This window comes from Ovis aries, chromosome 6, assembly GCF_016772045.2.
Source record: "Ovis aries strain OAR_USU_Benz2616 breed Rambouillet chromosome 6, ARS-UI_Ramb_v3.0, whole genome shotgun sequence".
In the NCBI taxonomy this organism is placed as follows: domain Eukaryota; kingdom Metazoa; phylum Chordata; class Mammalia; order Artiodactyla; family Bovidae; genus Ovis; species Ovis aries.
In genome coordinates, this window is record NC_056059.1 from 44,444,451 (window position 1) to 44,462,485 (window position 18,035).

Genomic DNA, 18,035 nt, shown 5'->3' on the forward strand with positions numbered 1-18,035 from the left:
TATCTACTACTATGGGCAGGATTCTCTTAGAAGAAATGGAGTAGCCATCATGGTCAACAAAAGAGTCCAAAATGCAGTACTTGGTTGCAATCTCAAAAACAACAGAATGATCTCTGTTCATTTCCAAGGCAAACCATTCAATATTACAGTAATCCAAGCCTATGCCCCAACCAGTAATGCTGAAGAAGCTGAAGTTGAATGGTTCTATGAAGACCTACAAGATCTTTTAGAACTAACACCCCAAAAGATGTCTTTTTCATTATAGGGGACTGGAATGCAAAAGTAGGAAGTCAAGAAACACATGGGGTAACGGGAAAACTCGGCCTTGGAATACAGAATGAAGCAGGGCAAAGGCTAATAGAGTTTTGACAAGAGAATGCACTGGTCATAGCAAACACCCTCTTCCAACAATACAAGAGAAGACTTTACACATGGACAACACTAAATGGTCAACACCAAAATCAGATTGATTATATTCTTTGCAGCCAAAGATGAAGAAGCTCTATATAGTCAGCAAAAACAAGACTGGGAGCTGACTGTGGCTCAGATCATGAACTCCTTATTGCCACAAATTCAGACTTAAATTGAAGAAAGTAGGGAAAACCACTAGACCATTCAGGTATGACCTAAATCAAATCCCTTATGATTATACAGTGGAAGTGAGAAATAGATTTAAGGGACTAGATCTGATAGACAGAGCGCTGATGAACTATGGACTGAGGTTCATGACATTGTACAGGAGATAGGGATCAAGACCATCCCCATGGAAAAGAAATGCAAAAAAGCAAAATGGCTGTCTCGGAAGGCCTTACAAATAGCTGTGAAAGAAGAGAAGCAAAGGGGAAAAGGAAAGATATAAGTATCTGAATGCAGAGTTCCAAACAATAGCAAGGAGAGATAAGAAAGCCTGCCTCAGTGATCAATGCAAAGAAATAGAAGAAAACAACAGAATGGAAAAGACTAGAGATCTCTTCAAGAAAATTAGAGATACCAAGGGAACATTTCATGCAAAGAAGGGCTCGATAAAGGACAGAAATTGTATGGACCTAACAGAAGCAGAAGACATTAAGAAGAGGTGGCAAGAATATACAGAAGAACTGTACAAAAAAGATCTTCATGACCCAGATAATCACGATGGTGTGATCACTCACCTAGAGGTAGATATCCTGGAATGTGAAGTCAAGTGGACCTTAGAAAGCATCACTATGAACAAAGCTAGTGGAGGTGATGGAATTCCAGTTGAGCTATTTCAAGTCCTGAAAGATGATGCTGTGAAAGTGCTACACTCAATATGTCAGCAAATTTGGAAAACTCAGCAGTGGCCACAGGACTGGAACAGGTCAGTTTTCATTCCAATCCGAAAGAAAGGCAATGCCAAAGAATGCTCAAACTACTGCACAGTTGCACTCATCTCACACACTAGTAAAGTAATGCTCAAAATTCTCCAAGCCAGGCTTCAGTAATACGTGAACCGTGAACTTCCAGATGTTCAAGATGGTTTTAGAAAAGGCAGAGGAACCAGAGATCAAATTGCCAACATCCACTGGATCATGGAAAAAGCAAGAGAGTTCCAGAAAAATATCTATTTTTGCTTTATTGACTATGCCAAAGCCTTTGACTGTGTGGATCACAATAAACTGTGGAAAATTTTGAAAGAGATTGGAATACTAGACCACCTGACCTGCCCCTTGGGGAACCTATATGCAGGTCAGGAAGCAACAGTTAGAACAGGACATGGAACAACAGACTGGTTCCAAATAGGAAAAGGAGTACATCAAGGCTGTATATTGTCACCCTGCTTATTTAACTTCTATGCAGAGTACATCATGAGAAACGCTGGGCTGGAAGAAGCACAGGCGGGAATCAAGATTGCCAGGAAAAATATCAATAACCTCAGATATGCAGATGACACCACTCTTATGGCAGAAAGTGAAGAGGAACTAAAAAGCCTCTTGATAAAAGTGAAAGAGGAAAGTGAAAAAGTTGGCTTAAAGCTCAACATTCAGAAAACGAAGATCATGGTATCTGGCCCCATCACTTCATGGCAAATAGATGGGGAATCAGTGGAAACAGTGTCAGACTTTATTTTGGGGGGCTCCAAAATCACTGCAGGTGGTGATTGCAGCTATGAAATTAAAAGATGCTTATTCTTTGGAAGGAAAGTTATGACCAACCTAGATAGCATATTCAAAAGCAGAGACATTACTTTGCCAACAAAGGTCAAGGCTATGGTTTTTCCAGTGGTCATGTATGGATGTGAGAGTTGGACTGTGAAGAAAGCTGAGCGCCGAAGAATTGATGCTTTTGAACTGTGGTGTTGGAGAAGACTCTTGAGAGTCTCTTGGACTGCAAGGAGATGCAACCAGTCCATTCTAGAAGAGATCAGTCCTGGGTGTTCTTTGGAAGGAATGATGCTGAAGCTGAAACTCCAATACTTTGGCCACCTCATGTGAAGAGTTGACTCATTGGAAAAGACCCTGACGCTGGGAGGGATTGGGGGCAGGAGGAGAAGGGGACGACAGAGGATGAGATGGCTGGATGGCATCACCGACTCTATGCACATGAGTCTGAGTGAACTCCGGGAGTTGGTGATGGACAGGGAGGCCTGGTGTTCTGCGATTCATAGTGTTGCAAAGAGTCTGACAGGACCGAGCAACTGACTGAACTGAACTGAGGTAAGAAGACTAGATTATGATGTTCGTCCTCAGGTTAAGACAGAGAAAATGCATGGCGTGGATTAGACCAGTCATTGTTTCATATAATACCCAGGTCTGGAGCCTACAGGGCAGCCACTCCACCCAGATCCAGGTCTAGAAGACTGTGAATTATCCAAAAATTCCTTGCCTAAATGTACCTGGTTACACTCCAGTGTTTTTACAACTTACAGACTAACTCCTGTGCTCATTTGCCCAGAGAATGTAAATGCATTTTAATATTAGCCTCAAACAGGTTGCTTGTTAGGTAGGTAAGTCTGCTGCAAATACAAACCCCTGAGCATGGATTGGCTTAGGATTATCTAAACATCCATAGGAAAGATTCAAGGGCAGACATGAGTGCCATCCTGGAAAGCTGAAGGTAAATTAAAATGCCATATAGAATATTAAACTCTTTTTCTATTGCATCATATTAGGTATTTGCATTCTTAAGGCACAGCCTCTTTGAAATCTGTCCTCATGAACAATAAAGAGAAGGAGCAGGGAAAGAGGTAGGAAAGAGAAGGAAAGAAGAAAGAGGAAGGAGGGAGGGAGAAGAGGAGGAGAAACTAAAATTCTCAAAAAAAAAAAAAAAAAGAGCCCAGATCTCTGTCCAGCTGCTCAGCAGACATTCAGCAGGATTTTTTTTCCCCTTCCCAAAGGAATAGCAGGAAATGGGAGTGAATTCAGCAAACTAGAAGGGTAAATAGACATATTTCTTTCCCAGAACTTAGAGGATTTGTTGTTGTTTTATACAAGAATGATTTAAAGGCAACAGTCTCTCATGGGCAACCCCAATATTTCCTTGCCCCAGAATTTCCCAGGCCAAAATTATATGGGAACCAGCCACAGGATTTTTGTCATATTAGATGTCACCTCTACTATTATTTGTTTCATATGACATTTAAATCAAGTTACTTTTTAAATTTTTACTATATTTCTAGGCAGTACTGTCTATAAAACTGTGGTTATTATGATGCGAGTTATATTTTCCTAATACACATTGAGATAAATCAATATTATTAATACAGCATAGTGGAGTGATTAGCAGGATAGATACTGACTCATTTAGATCCTGGCTTTACCACTACTAGCTGTGTGATCTTGGGCAAGTTCCTTAAACTCTCTGTGCCTCAACTTTATGGTCTATTAGATAACAACACCTACTTCATAGAGTCACTCTGAGGATTCCATTAGTTAAGATCTGTAAAGCACTAGTATCTTCTCGAAACCTCTACATGAACAACAGTATAAGGAACTCTGAAGGCATCCAAGCATATACCATCAAGATTTGCCTACATTGTTCCTCTTTCTTGGGGATACTCTATTGCCTCCACTCCCCATCCCATATGAAAACCAAAAACAAAAGCAGTAAACAACATGGTCTCATTCCTGCCCTCTTGAGCGCCTACCCATTTTAATGACCATGTTGAATAGACAGAATAGTGATTACAAACACTTATTGAGCATGTATTACTTTCCAAGCCCTATGTTCAGTCCTTTGAATATATCATACATCATCTAATTTAATTTTCAATTTTACCCTTTGAAGAAGCCCCAAGCTTAAAGAGATTAATTTTCCTAAGGTCCTACACCCAGCGGGTAGGAGGAAAGGTCAGGATTCAAACCCAGGTCCATCTGACTCCATAACCTACACTTATCCCATTAAGCCATGTGGTCCCACCATGAAGTTCTCTCTTCTAAGAACCCATCACAGCATTCAGACAGACATAAACTTTCTTTCCTCTCCCACTGGACTTGGTAAAGTCCAGTTTCTAATATGTTGGTAATTATTTAACTGTTTGTCTTTCTCCCTCTGTTGTTCATGATCATCTTTTCTAGTTGAAGGATTTTGGAAAGAAATCATCCTAAAATTTCCCTGAATTTGAGAAAGGGCTACACTCTACTGGGCTGAATATAACATTTTCTTTACAAGTCCAGTCATCTTTATTAACGCCAAATGCTGTAATGTTCTAAGCCGTAGACGTGACTTTAGGGCAATTTTTGTCTGTGTGGTACCCAGTGACTGTCAGAAAAACACAGACTCCAGAGTCCCGCCCCAGATCTATTGAATCAAAACCTCTGGGTTAAGGGCCAGGAGTCACTTAAGTTTCAGAATCACTGCCTTAGGCTATGGATGGGCATTTGACCCTGTTTTATACTCCTAGACGCCGACTGTATTTTAGATCTTGTGTCTATTTTTCATGGTTTTCCTGACCTCTCCCACCCCGCAAGTTGACAGCTATCATTTCTCACTGCCAACCAACATTGTGGCATAAATTTATCCTGTTTTATCTTTTAGCCAGCAATGCTAAGGTTTCCAAGCTCTTTTCTTTTAGTTTTAACACTGTCCTGAAAACTAGATTCTTAGGCAGGTGCCAATTTTAAGCACATTATATCAGAGCTATTCTGATGGAACAGGAGAGAGTGGCCTGTATCCCAATGCTGATCCCACACCTTTCCTTCTGCCCCCACAACACCCCCCCCACCCCGCACAACTCGCAATGCCATCATCCATGGTGGTCTTGAGTCCCCTCCCCAGACAACAATTTCAAAACCACTGACATAATGCAACCTTTGGGCAGATCTTGCCGCACACTTCGAGTGACAGATGCCTTATTTTTTTATACATATTCAAGATTATCAGAGAAGGGTTTTTTTCATGAAAGTATGCCAGTATTAACTAAAGTCAAGAATGTATCTCTTTTCATTTGAAAGCATATCAACAAATTTATAAATAGCCCCTTTATTATATTTGCAAAGTCACTCCTTAAGTGAATACCCTTAACATGGGAAACAATGATTCATTGTATCAGTATTTGGACTACCATCTACTTGTCACCCTGCTTACTGAACTTACATTCAGACTACATCATGAGAAATGCTGGACTGGATGAAGCACAGGCTGGAATCAAGATTGCTGGGAGAAATATCAATAACCTCAGATATGCAGATGACACCACTCTTATGGCAGAAAGTGAAGAGGAACTAAAGAGCCTCTTGATGAAAGTGAAAGAGGAGAGTGAAAAAGTTGGCTTAAAACTCAACATTCAGAAAACTAAGATCATGGCATCCGGTCCCACCATTTCATGGCAAATAGATGGGGAAACAATGGAAACAATGACAGGCTATTTGGGGTGGGCTCCAAAATTACTGCAGACAGTGACTGCAGCCATGAAATTAAAAGATGCTTGCTCCTTGGAAGAAAAGTTATGACCAACTTAGAGAGCTTATTAAAAAGTAGAGACATTACTTTGCCAACAAAGGTCGGTCTAGTCAGAGCTATGGTTTGTCCAGTACTCATATATGGATGTGAGAGTTGGACTGTAAAGAAAGCTGAGAGCCAAAGAATTGAGACTTTTGAACTGTGGTGTTGGAGAAGATTCTTGAGAGTCCCTTGGACTGCAAGGAGATCTAACCAGTCCATCTTAGGGGAAATCAGTCCTGAATATTCATTGGAAGGACTGATGCTGAAGCTGAAACTCCAATACTTTGGCCATCTGATGCAAAGAACTGACTCATTTGAAAAGACCCTGATGCTGGAAAAGATTGAAGGTGGGAGGAGAAGGGGATGACAGAGGATGAGATGGTTGGATGGCATCACCGACTCGATGGACATGGGTTTGAGTGAACTCCGGGAGTTGGCGATGGACAGGGAAGGCTGGCGTGCTGCAGTCCATGGGGTCACAAAGAGTAGAACACAACTGAGCGACTGAACTGAACTACTTTTCAAAAGGCTCTTGGGGGAAAAGAAAACGGTCAAGGAAATTTACCTTTTCAAGAAACACTCTCCCCTGTGAAGGAGAATGTCAGAGCACCCAGAAAAACTTTCTAACCTTAAAAATTTTGAGGCATCCTTTTATTGGCTGTGTTCTAAATAGATTAGTAGTATATAGTCTTAAAGTAAGTTCCAAGCAGCAGTTTTTAAATTTGAAAAAAAATGTTTAGGCAAAGTTCTCTTATGCTCTTTTTGGTGTTTTTCTTCCAAAATGTATAATGTTGAGATGCAGCACTTAGGAAGTAAATTTAACATCATAAGCAGTATAAGCAGGGGCACGTGGAGGGAACATGACATCTTTGGTGAATTAGCACGAGGTTCAAAGACACATCTAGAGAGAGAGAGTCACTGTGGCCAAAGGTTGACACTTAATGAGTATAGGTAAACTGTGTACACAGTGTTCCTTTCACTGTTCTTTCAAATCTTCTGTAGCTTGGAAATTTTCCAAAATAAAATTGGGGGGAAATGTGCAAACACACAAAGCCCAGTCATCAGAGCCTGGGTGGGGGTAGGAAAACTGAGGCAGCTAAGATGCAAAATTTAAGGAAGCACCTTCAGGACTTGGAGGATGAGTGCTTCCTTGGCACTGGGGCAACTCAGAGAGGGAGCACCTCCTTAAATTTTGCACTGTAGGTGCTCACTTGCTTCACCCTAGAGTCAGCCCAACATTCGCAAAATCACCTGCTTCCTCACATTGTAGTGATCTTAAAGAGCAGAAGCTTATAGTCAGTGTTATCCATACATTGATTCTCTCATTTATTCGCCAAGCATGTATCACATCCCAGCTACATGCTCAGTGACTACTCAGATAGGAATGCACTCTGTGCCAATAAACCATTTTGGGGATTCCAAGGTGGCACTAGTGGTAAAGGACCCACTTGCCAATGCAGGAGATGTAAGAGACATGGGTTGGGAAGATCTCCTAGAGGAGGGCATGGCAACTCATTTCAGTCTTCTTGCCTGGAGAATCCCATGGACAGAGGAGCCTGGCAGTCTACAGTCAATAGTGTCACAGAGAGTCAGACATGACTGAAGTGACTTAGCATGCTCGCACGCAAACCATTCTGACTCTCAAACAGAATAATCTTAGACCAAATTCCTGCCATTCATTTATTCATCTATGTGTTAGGTGCCAGAGACACTGTGATCACAGACCAGTTCCTGCTAAAATATCTCACTATCTGCCAGACACTGTTTTAATGCTATAATTTTCATCATCATCATCATCATTATCTATTGGCATGTCTATTTTCCAATTCCATGGAACTACTTCAGGGCAGGGTATGAATATTATTCATCTTTGGTTTTTTGACACTCAGGATGGTATAAAGTGTTCAATAAATATTTCTTGAATGGATAAAACCATAAATCTACTTATTTGTTCATCCGCAAAGATTTGCCACAGTTAGATGACTAGGAAACTTCCTCCCAGATTGCCTAATAATACCAGCTAACACGTACTGGGGCTTAAAAGCTGCCTAGTATTTCCTGAGCTCTTTCCATACTTTCTTTCAATTAAGCCTTGCAAAAAGGCTAAGAGTCTCTTTTTACCTATAAGCACGCAGGAGAGAGAGAGAGAGAAAAAAAAAGTGTGTGTGTGTGTGTGTGAGTTAGTCGCTCAGTTGTGTTCAACTCTTTGCGACCCCATGGACTGTAGCCTGCCAGGCTTCTCTGTCCATGAAATTCTTCAGGCAAGAATACTGGAGTGTGTGGCCATGCCCTTTGCCAGGGGATCTTCCCAACCCAAGGATCGAACCCAGGTCTCCTGCACTGCAGGCAGATTCTTTACCATCTGAACCACCAGGGAAATCCAAGCACACAGAAGAGTTTGAATATCTTTCCCAGGGCTGCACAGCAGATAAGAGGCTATCCCAGAGTTTGAACCCAGGAACCCAGCTCTGAAGCCTGCCCTCTCTTTTAAACCCTTCCTCGATTCTGACCCAAAGGGGTATCCCCCCATCCCCAAACAGCACGGTCATCAGCTTGTTTTTCACCCAATATTATTAATACCTAGAAAGATCTAGAGGGCACCAGGGATGCTTTCAGCAAAATGATCCTCAACTCCCATGGCCAAGTCAGACTTTGGGGGACTTCCTGCTTAATTTCACCTTGTCTAAATATAACCACCTAAAAATAACCCGAAGGGGAAGTGTCTCAGAACCACAGTACACTGTGGAGGACGTGATGTGAAAGAATGATCTGGCCTCCCGAAAACACTGCAGTGCTTTCCAATACCAGCCAGCGGCATATTGGGATGAGGAAACAAAGTCTCCAATTATTGAAATTCCGTAGTGTATTTAATTATGCAATTATCTTATTGTATTAACAAGTGCTAGGGCACAATAGCAATTGCTGAGATTTTTGCAATTTGAAACTGCAGGATTTAGTCTGCCCCTCAGCTGACAACTTCTCATGAGCCTGTCCATTTTACTGGGATTATGCACATAGTCTTATTTTTTAACTGCTTCATTTAGAAATCGAAAGTAAACCAGACCACCCTTCCTGCCACTCTACTTTTTAAGTATAACCCTGCTACTGACTGAGCATATTTTAAGGGAAAAGATGTGCAAATTCACATCACTTTTGTTTTCACCAATCACTTTAGGTTCTTTCCTCTTAAATATAAATAGTATACCATAAAATATAAATTTAAAAAATAGTTATACAAGTTATATATTTTCAATGATGCGAATACATTCACAATACATTCCTGTTCATCTGCTTAATAAGGACCTATCACAAAGGGTTCATGTATCAGACTATAAAACCCAGAGCATTTCAACAAAATATCTAAAATAGGTATGCTATGATATTATAACACAATTCTATTTTCCACCACCCCATATGTTGGAGAAGGAAATGGCAACCCACTCCAGTGTTCTTGCCTGGAGAATCCCAGGGATGGTGGAGCCTAGTGGGCTGCCATCTATGGGGTCGCACAGAGTCGGACACGACTGAAGCGACTTAGCAGCAGCAGCAGCAGCAGCAGCATATGAAATGTAATCATGCAAAATTAAACATTCCATACATTTTCTATTCATTCTCTAACACTCTCCTTATACTCCAAAATAGGCTATCACACTTTCAAGTTTACAGGGACAAAAGGTAAATCACATTTCTTGTTTCCAAAAGCATTCCATGTAATAGGTCTTTTCACTTTGAGGTTTTCATCTAAGTATCAACAGACTCTTTACACATAAAACATAATTAATCCATACCATTGGCTATATCCCTATCCAAATGGGAATCTTCTTTGCTGATATTCACTCCTGGAAAAGTCATACCTGCATTTTCTCAAGCTAAATTTGGTCCAGACCATTAGGAATGATGTTTCATTTACTTGAGCATGACCAGGGGGCATAATCTTATGTAGGAAAACCTGGCCACTTCTCCCAAGTAAGTAATAGCTAAGAACACAAACTCGGGCCCCCAGCTGCCTGGTGTTTGAATCCCAATCTGCAACCATTTAGCTGTGACAATGAAGCAAGTCCCCTTTGCTTTCCTGAGCTTCAGTTTTTGCAGTAGGAAAACTAGGATAATCACAATACCTTTCCCATAGCTTTGTCAGCCAGATGAAATGAGTTGCTCTATATAAGTCACCTAAAACAGAGCCTTGTCCTGCCCAGACATGACACCTGATACTTTTCAAAGCCGCTGCCCAACAATGACATCACTGGGGTCTCACCATCTTCCTGGGAAGCAGTGGGAGCAGAGGCTATGATGCCCATTCTACAGGGGAAAAAAGTGAGATTCAGACAGGATTCCTGGTGGTCAGGACTAGAACCCCTGAACCCAGCCTAGGATTATTTCACTATTTCCCTTTACATTCAGAACACACTGACTTAGTGTCCCAGACAGCTTGTGTTTCTCTGAGGTGGTGGCAGGGCTGGGGAGAGGCTCTTGTTTCAAATCCTTGTTTCTGTTGCCAGGCTCGTCTTGAATAGCAAAAGAGCCCCCGATCGGCAGAAGACGCATCAACAAGACTGCCTTAATCATGCTTTCTGCTAACGATGAAATGAAAGTTAATTTCATGCCTTGCATTCACAGACAAAAAGGTTCAGAGCTGTTTAAATTCTCTTCAGCCCGATGACAGTTAGTAAACAGGAGGCTTCGTGTTCTAATGCTTGAAATCACCCTTCGTATCTCAATATATTATTTATGCACTCAGCTTAAAATAAACAGCAACTCGCAAGTAGGTGAGTGGTCTCATCCAGGATGAACTTTTTTTTTTCCACTCTGACAGTTACTTTAAAACATCGGTAAACAACCTTAATTCACTTCTAACGAATTAGTAGGCGACTGCTGCGTCTCCAGGAGGCAAGCAGATTGTATTATTAACCAAAACAACTTTCGCCCTGTCAATCATCTGCACCTCACAGAAGGACGTGGGTTTTGCTGTGCCGTTACTCAAAGCAAGCCATGGGAGCATGTGATTCCAGACGATTCCTTCCAGGTCATTCTCTTGCGGATCTTTGATTAGATCTCTTGATTCTGAGATGCAGAAGAGGGCCTGCAGAAGGACTCTCAGTGCAGCTTGTTAAGAAAGACACAACAATAAGAACCTTCCAGTGGGTAAAGAGCTGGGAAGTCAAAGCAGACAAGCTCTGCTTGTGGAGGGAACTGATGCTGACCAAGACCACTTTAAGGGGGACTCAGTAAGTACCACCAAATATTTGAAAAACAGTATCACTTTGGAATAGGAAGACTGGTTCTTTGTAGGGATGGATGGTAAAATCAGAATCTGAGCATGCAAGATATGTAGAAGGTGGATTTGGGTTGAACTCAAGAAAGAATGCTCTTACAGTAAAGAGCTGTCTCTTGCAGTAGCAGATCTGCCTCTGGGGGTGCTCAGGCACCCATCAGTTGGAATCCTAAAATCTGGCCAAGAAATACGACCAGAGATGAAACATGCATGGACCTCTCCAGATATAAGATCTTTTAGCCTGTGAATCTCAGGGGGACTCACAAAACGGGCTTCAATAAGCAGTCACAGTCCTTTTTCAATTTCTCTGTTTGGAGTTTTTAAAGGGTGGTAGCCACTCTTTAAAAATATGTATATAAATATACACGCATATATATATATACATATATATATACACCATGGGTTAAGCTAAGCATGCTGTTGGCCAATCTATAGTTGTTCACACGATGCCAGAGCACTGGTTAACCTCCCAAAATAAAAATATGTCCCATTCAGCAGGAAAAATCAGTCGAAGCAGCTGCTGTAAGACTGTCCAGTTTCTGCCTGCTCCTGGGCTTTGTAACTTGCAGCCCTCAGCCATTCCATGGACCAGAGGCCTCTCCCAAGTCACCCGGGCTGTCACATGGGCACAAAGGGGTGATCCATTAGCTCACCATTGTAGCTGGCCTCCTCCCCCCACCCCAAGAATGGAAACACAGTATTTAGCAACTTATTTAAGGGATGTCTCCTTCAGTTTAGTCATTAACAAAACATCACGGACCTTCAGTTTAGTCATTAACAAAACATCACGGACCTCAGAGAAACGTGCAGTGTCTCCCAGAAACCAACCATTTCTTTGAGATGCAAATAGACTGATCAAAACACAGAGTTAGAAGAAAAATTAAAAAAAAAAAGGGGGGGAGGGAGAGAGACAGAGATAAGGGAAGAGAAATTCAGATACCTTGCGTTCATATCCAGGGTTGATATCAACACTTTTACACAATATGCAGGCATGTATTCTTCCAAATTGTCCAGTAAACATGAGCTGAATATTTTGGGGGACTGGTCAGACTTTTGCACAGTCAACATATTGACAAATGATTAGACAGTTCAGTAATGTTAAATTCTTGAAAGGAATTCAGATTCTCAATACTTGGGTATGAAACTCAGAGTTACTGATTTCCTAATACAGCAAAAACAGACATCTGATATTTACGCTATACATAACATACATATGCACAGAACATAACATGACAATAACGTGTTATACTTACAAAGTACCCTTCATCCATGGGGCTCCAATTTTACCAATATTAGTTCACTGTTTTTCGCAAAAAACCTGAAAGGCAGAGGGTAAGTTTGTGTTACCCCCACTTTGCAGATGGGGATATAGAAATGCATTAGGAGAATAAATTATTGGCCTGTGATACTTGAAAGAATTCAGTTATGAGAGAACAAGAATTACAATTTTCATCTTCCCTGTCAGAATACAACTTGACCACCTATCTTTTCCTTGGGGACTGATATTTCCCATGTAATTTCCACCACAAGCTCAATGTATTAAATACATTTTACCCAGAATAAAACAGTGCAGAATGGTACTTGGTCCAAAGAGCTCAGAGACCAATATTCCTTTAATACCAGAGAAAAGAGTTTTTTTTTTTTTTAAAAAAAAGCTTCCCATATCCAGTTTAAACAAGGAGAAAAAATTTAGATTGACAAAATACAATCATCTAACTAAAATTTGGCCTGAAAATAATGTTACTACAGTTCAGTTTGTTATACACATACTTATGTTCACATGTCAGCATATGGACTTGTCTTTAAAAATTATTCCAAGGAAGTCAGAAGCTTCAGAAATAATCTCATTTAACAACATTTTTAGAAGGGTATATTTTTAACAACCCTTTCTAGGACACCCCATCATTTCTGCCATTCTCAGGCCGTTTATTTGGGCACTGACCAAATAATTAACATTTACTGAGTTCTCACTATATACAAGTTCAGTGCTCCAGGTGGTTTCCTCAAAAATGAGTAGACAATAAGGACTTCATCAAAAAATTTCATCAACAATCATCAAGAAACTTAAAATCTTACAGTTCAAGGATTTGAGTACAGTAACAATCTCTCTGATTTATCTGGAAAGATTCAACGGTTTTGGACACCCCTGGTGAGTCACAAACACCAGTCCCAAAAGGATGGCTCCTTCGTGGAATGTTTTCCAAAAAGAAGAGTTTAGGCTCTGTTTATGAGCAAACTATTTGGTTCATAAAAGCTGTGTCTGCTTAAAAATGTCCGACACACAGGCAGAGAAAGGGAAAAACTGTATGATATTCCTTACATGTGGAATCTTAAAAAAAAAAAAAAAGATTCAAATGAACTTGTTTACAAAACAGAAACAGACTTGGAGAACAAATTCATGGGTTGCAGAGGGGAAGGAACAGTAAGGTAGTTTGGAACTGACATGTACACATGGATAACCAATGAGGTCCTACTGTTTAGCACAGGGAACTCTGCTCAATATTATTTGGCAACCTGGATGGAACGGGAGTTTGGGGGAGAATGGCTAGGTGGCTGAACTGCTATGCTGTCTACCTAAAACTATCACAACATTGCTAACTCATCAGGCTCCACTGCCTCCCTGTTCTTTCTCTTTCTCCAGGAATCTTCCCGCGGCCTAACGTTATTGATCCATCTCTTTACTTATTTTTCTAATTCTTCTCCCCACCTCCCTTCTGCCACTAGGATATAAGCTCCATGAGACTGAGGGACTGCTTTATTCACCACTAAATGAATCCTAAGGTCAAAGGACCCCATAAATACTGGTTGATGAATCACAGATGAATCACAGTGCTAAACTGGGTGCTTGCCCTTTCTCCTGAATCTTCTTTTACTCTCTCTGGGATGTTATTATAATTACTAATAAATACATCCCCAAACTGTATGATAATAGATTTTTCCAGCTAAAGGCGAAAAAAAAATCATTCTCAATGAATTGTTTCTGAAAACTATAATAAATGCCCATTTTATCATTCTCCCTTCTCCTGACTGCTTGAGCACTGGGCCCAAGAGTCAGGTCACCTTGCTGTCCAACCAGCATCACTGTGGGGGCTCTGTGACCCTGACCTCTTCACCCTCCAGGGCCTTTTGTTTCCCAGTGGCAAAATAAGAAATTTTCAGAAGTTTATTTTCAAGCTGCCTTCTTCCCAGGTGACTCAGATGGTTAAAAAAAAAAAAAAAAATCTGCCTGCAATTCAGGAGCCGCAGATATAGGTTCGATCTCTGGGTCGGGACAATCCCCTGAAGGAGGGCATGACAACCCATTCCAGTTTTCTTGCCTAGAGAATTCCATGGACAGAGGAGCCTGGTGGGCTACAGTCCATGGGATCACACAGAGTCGGACATGCTTAGAGACTAACACTTTCACTTTCACTTCTGGTTCAGAAACTATGGAGATCAACGTACAAGTGATGAGCCAAATTATATTTTTACATCTTCTGATTTCATACCACTTTCTCAGTAGAAGCTTATCTGGAAGGTAGCAAAGTCATTTCATAGGAAGCAAGCAGAAATCCCAGAGGGAAGGATTTGATTATTCAGTCATATCTACAAGCATGCCAATTTTGGACAAATACCCCAGATATCACAGAAAGCTCATTTCCCCCTAAGATCACACCCCAGCATACAACAGACATGCAAAGGAAGATGCCACATCAGCTGGTTATGACATCTTGAGTCACAGACACTTCAGTGGGGCCTCTAAACAGACTTCTTATTTACTTGCACATTAGAGAAACTCATACCTTCACCAGTCAGATATTTTTCCCCCAAGCATCTGAACAGCCAAAGAGATTTAGAAGCAATTAACATTCACAAGTAACAGAGCAATCAACAAGGGAATCGCTAATGGGACTGGACAGAATCCAAAAGCAGATATTAGGATAATAGTGAGTGCCTGACCTAGGTTACGGTGTTAATTCTGGAGGGCAGACTCGTGGTACATTTTCAATAGCTTTGTGGGGCTGCTGTCACGGTCGCACATGCCTCAACCATATATGGTTCCTAGCCCCTCCTCCCCACGACATACTTTTTTTTTTAACTACTATCGAAAAGAAGGCATTTTTACATTGTTATAACACAACCTCTAGCATTAATGGTATATATTGAATTCAAGTTTATTTTTAAATTGCCTACCTGACAAAAATGTTAAAATGTCATTTTTTTCCCACTTTGGGTCTCTTGACTATCTTCACCTGTTAGCTCTTGTAGCTAGAGGCCATAGAAATAATAGCTATAAATTTCCACCCTGACGCTTCCCCAGTAACTTTTGCCATTTATTTGCGTGCACATGGGTTTACACAACCTTAGTACACAGAAGGGCACGGGTACTCCTATTCCAACCAGCTCTATGCTTGCTTCCTTGTCAGTTTTTCTGACCTGTTTTCCTCAATATCACTCCAGAAATCAGCATATACCCATTCCTTTATTTTGCCCCACCAGGAAAGTCTCTGGGTAACAGAAAATGTTTCCATTGTTACTCTTACTGCTCCCATTTTTTAGCTTTCATCTCTCATCACTCCGATCCATCTAAAATGCCAATGCCAAGCAAATCTATCTTTACCTCCCCCAGGACCGCATTCCTGAATCCCTGCCCTGGCTCTCCTTCTCCCTCAGCCTAAAGTGCAAACGGCTCAGCCTTCAGAGGTTGGACCTCTCCATGCCCACACATGCCTCTCAATCCTCAATTCCCCTGCCAGCCGTCCTGCAGGGTCATCTTGCCTCACTCATGACCGTGACGTTCACCTCTAATCACAGGACATCTTCCCTTACATATGGACTCTAGGCCCCAGGCAGGCAGAAAACCCGGTACATTCCCACTTTTCAGTTTGGATGTAACTGACCACTGCTTAGGATGGCTTACTTTATTCTATGTGGCCTAAGAAGCTAAATTCCTTCCAAGGTTGGGCTTTTAAATTTTTTTGACTAATATAATGTTAGATATGAGTAAATAAGTGGATAAACACCATTCATTTTGACAACAACGTTTTTCTGGTGGTTCTATGGCATTCATGCTCTAGCCTACTTCTTTCTCCTATTCTGCTGCTTTGAGCTATGAAAGGGTCCCTTCTTAACAATTCAGTGGTTTTTTTTTTTCCTTCACCTCCCCACCCCCAACACACATCCATTATGAAAACGCATCCCTCTTTAAAGCTTTGGTTTATTCCCTGAGTACAATCAACCACTGATACACAATCTGCCACCACCAGGCTGTGTGTGCTAAAAGCCTGTTTTGACAAAGATTTTATACAACAGAATCCAAATTAAAGGGAAGTTATCAACAGACCCTACTGAAGAATCTCTCACTTTATCTCCGTGGCAAGTATTTTCATATTCCCAGCGCCAGCTGGGAGACTGGGAGACACAAGCTGCCACTGCGCGCACACACACACACACACACACACACACACACACACACACACACACACCTCCATCATCGCCTCTCCTCCCCAGCTCCCTCCCCACGCCAAGTAGCAGCAGTTGAGATTAAAATGCTTCTGGGGCTGTGGTAATCCAATCAGGGCTGGGCATGCTTCAATCTCTACCACTCGGTGGTCGGAAAACATTTTGGCAAAATGCCTTTCAACTGTACTCTACATTCCGAGTAGGTCTCGCGCGTGCTTATTTTTGACTGCTCCACAGAAGTGAAGGTGACCACGGGCCGTCCTGCCCAGGGAGCAAGGTTTCACCTGCAGAGTGTCAGAAGCATTCCTGGCATCAAGGAGTGGAGAAAGAGAGAGAGAAAGAGAGAGAGTGTGTGTGTGTGTGTGTGTGTGTGTGTGTGTGTGTGTGTGTGTCCACAAACACGCATTTTTTTTAACTTCAAAGATTAAAACCTATGTTTCAACTCTTTGCCCTACCTAAGCACCAACCAAAATACTACTCTCATTCTATATTAGTCAAAGCTTTTCAGGGGTCCTTATCCTTTCCAGATCCCTTTGGCTGTTGGATAAAATCTTGAAAGGGGAAAATGGTTTTTAACAGAATTGCAAAGGAGATTAACTATATTAAAACATTTTTCCATCCTGTGTTAAGAAGTCCAGAAGGGTGTGGTTCTAGTGGATAGGAAGTAGAGATGCTGTCTGGATTTTTATTTTTTTAACACGGGATTTCTGCCGAAGACCCTTGTGCTGAGCGAGCAACATGCTGTTGTAGAAAGCAGAAAGTGGTGACTATATATCCTTTCCCTTTGACAGTACACCTTCCTGAACACAGGGTTTGTAAGTGTTTTTGTATTGCAAATAGCCTACACCCATGAACCCAGAGCCCTTCCGTGTTTGCTACACCGGATGAAATAGCTAAGAACATACACTTCCTTTATTTACAGCCTTAAGTAAGTTTTAACTACTCCTGAGAGAGAGGTAGAGAAATAAAGAAAGCAATTTGAAGAGTTTTGGAAGGGTAGAAGTAATGGTAAAAAACCTCTATTTAACCATTTATTCTTTCACCAAATATTTACTGGGCACCTTCCCTAAATTCACAGTGGTGAATAAATGACCCACAGAACTTTCCTCCCAGGAGTTTACATCCAAATTTGGGGAGACACTCTGTAAGCCAATGCATAAGAAAATGTAAAACAAGTAAGCACATGTCTAGTAGTGATGAATACTATGAAGAAAAACAAAGCAGAGGAGGCTAGGGAGTGTAAGGACATGAACACATGCTTCATGTAGCATTTATTTCCCTATTCTATGTCACTAAATATTTGTTGCCAAGCTCCTACTATGTTTCAGGCTCTGGAATGCATTCTGGGGAAGCCAGATATACATACATATAGATGGATGAATGGATAGATACTTGAATGGATAAATAGATATGGATATAT

General features: G+C 41.3%; 1 protein-coding gene across 2 annotated transcripts in view; it reads right to left on the bottom strand.

Annotated features, from left to right (window-relative positions):
* Nucleotides 1-18,035, bottom strand: part of PPARGC1A (PPARG coactivator 1 alpha) — a 717,775-nt gene that overhangs the window by 499,743 nt on the left and 199,997 nt on the right. For both annotated transcript variants that reach the window (XM_015096414.3, XM_060416920.1), the window contains one exon: nucleotides 12,427-12,491. In XM_015096414.3, coding sequence (XP_014951900.1) covers nucleotides 12,427-12,444 — 18 coding nt within the window. In that variant the 5' untranslated portion in view covers nucleotides 12,445-12,491. The remainder of the gene's footprint in view (nucleotides 1-12,426; nucleotides 12,492-18,035) is intronic.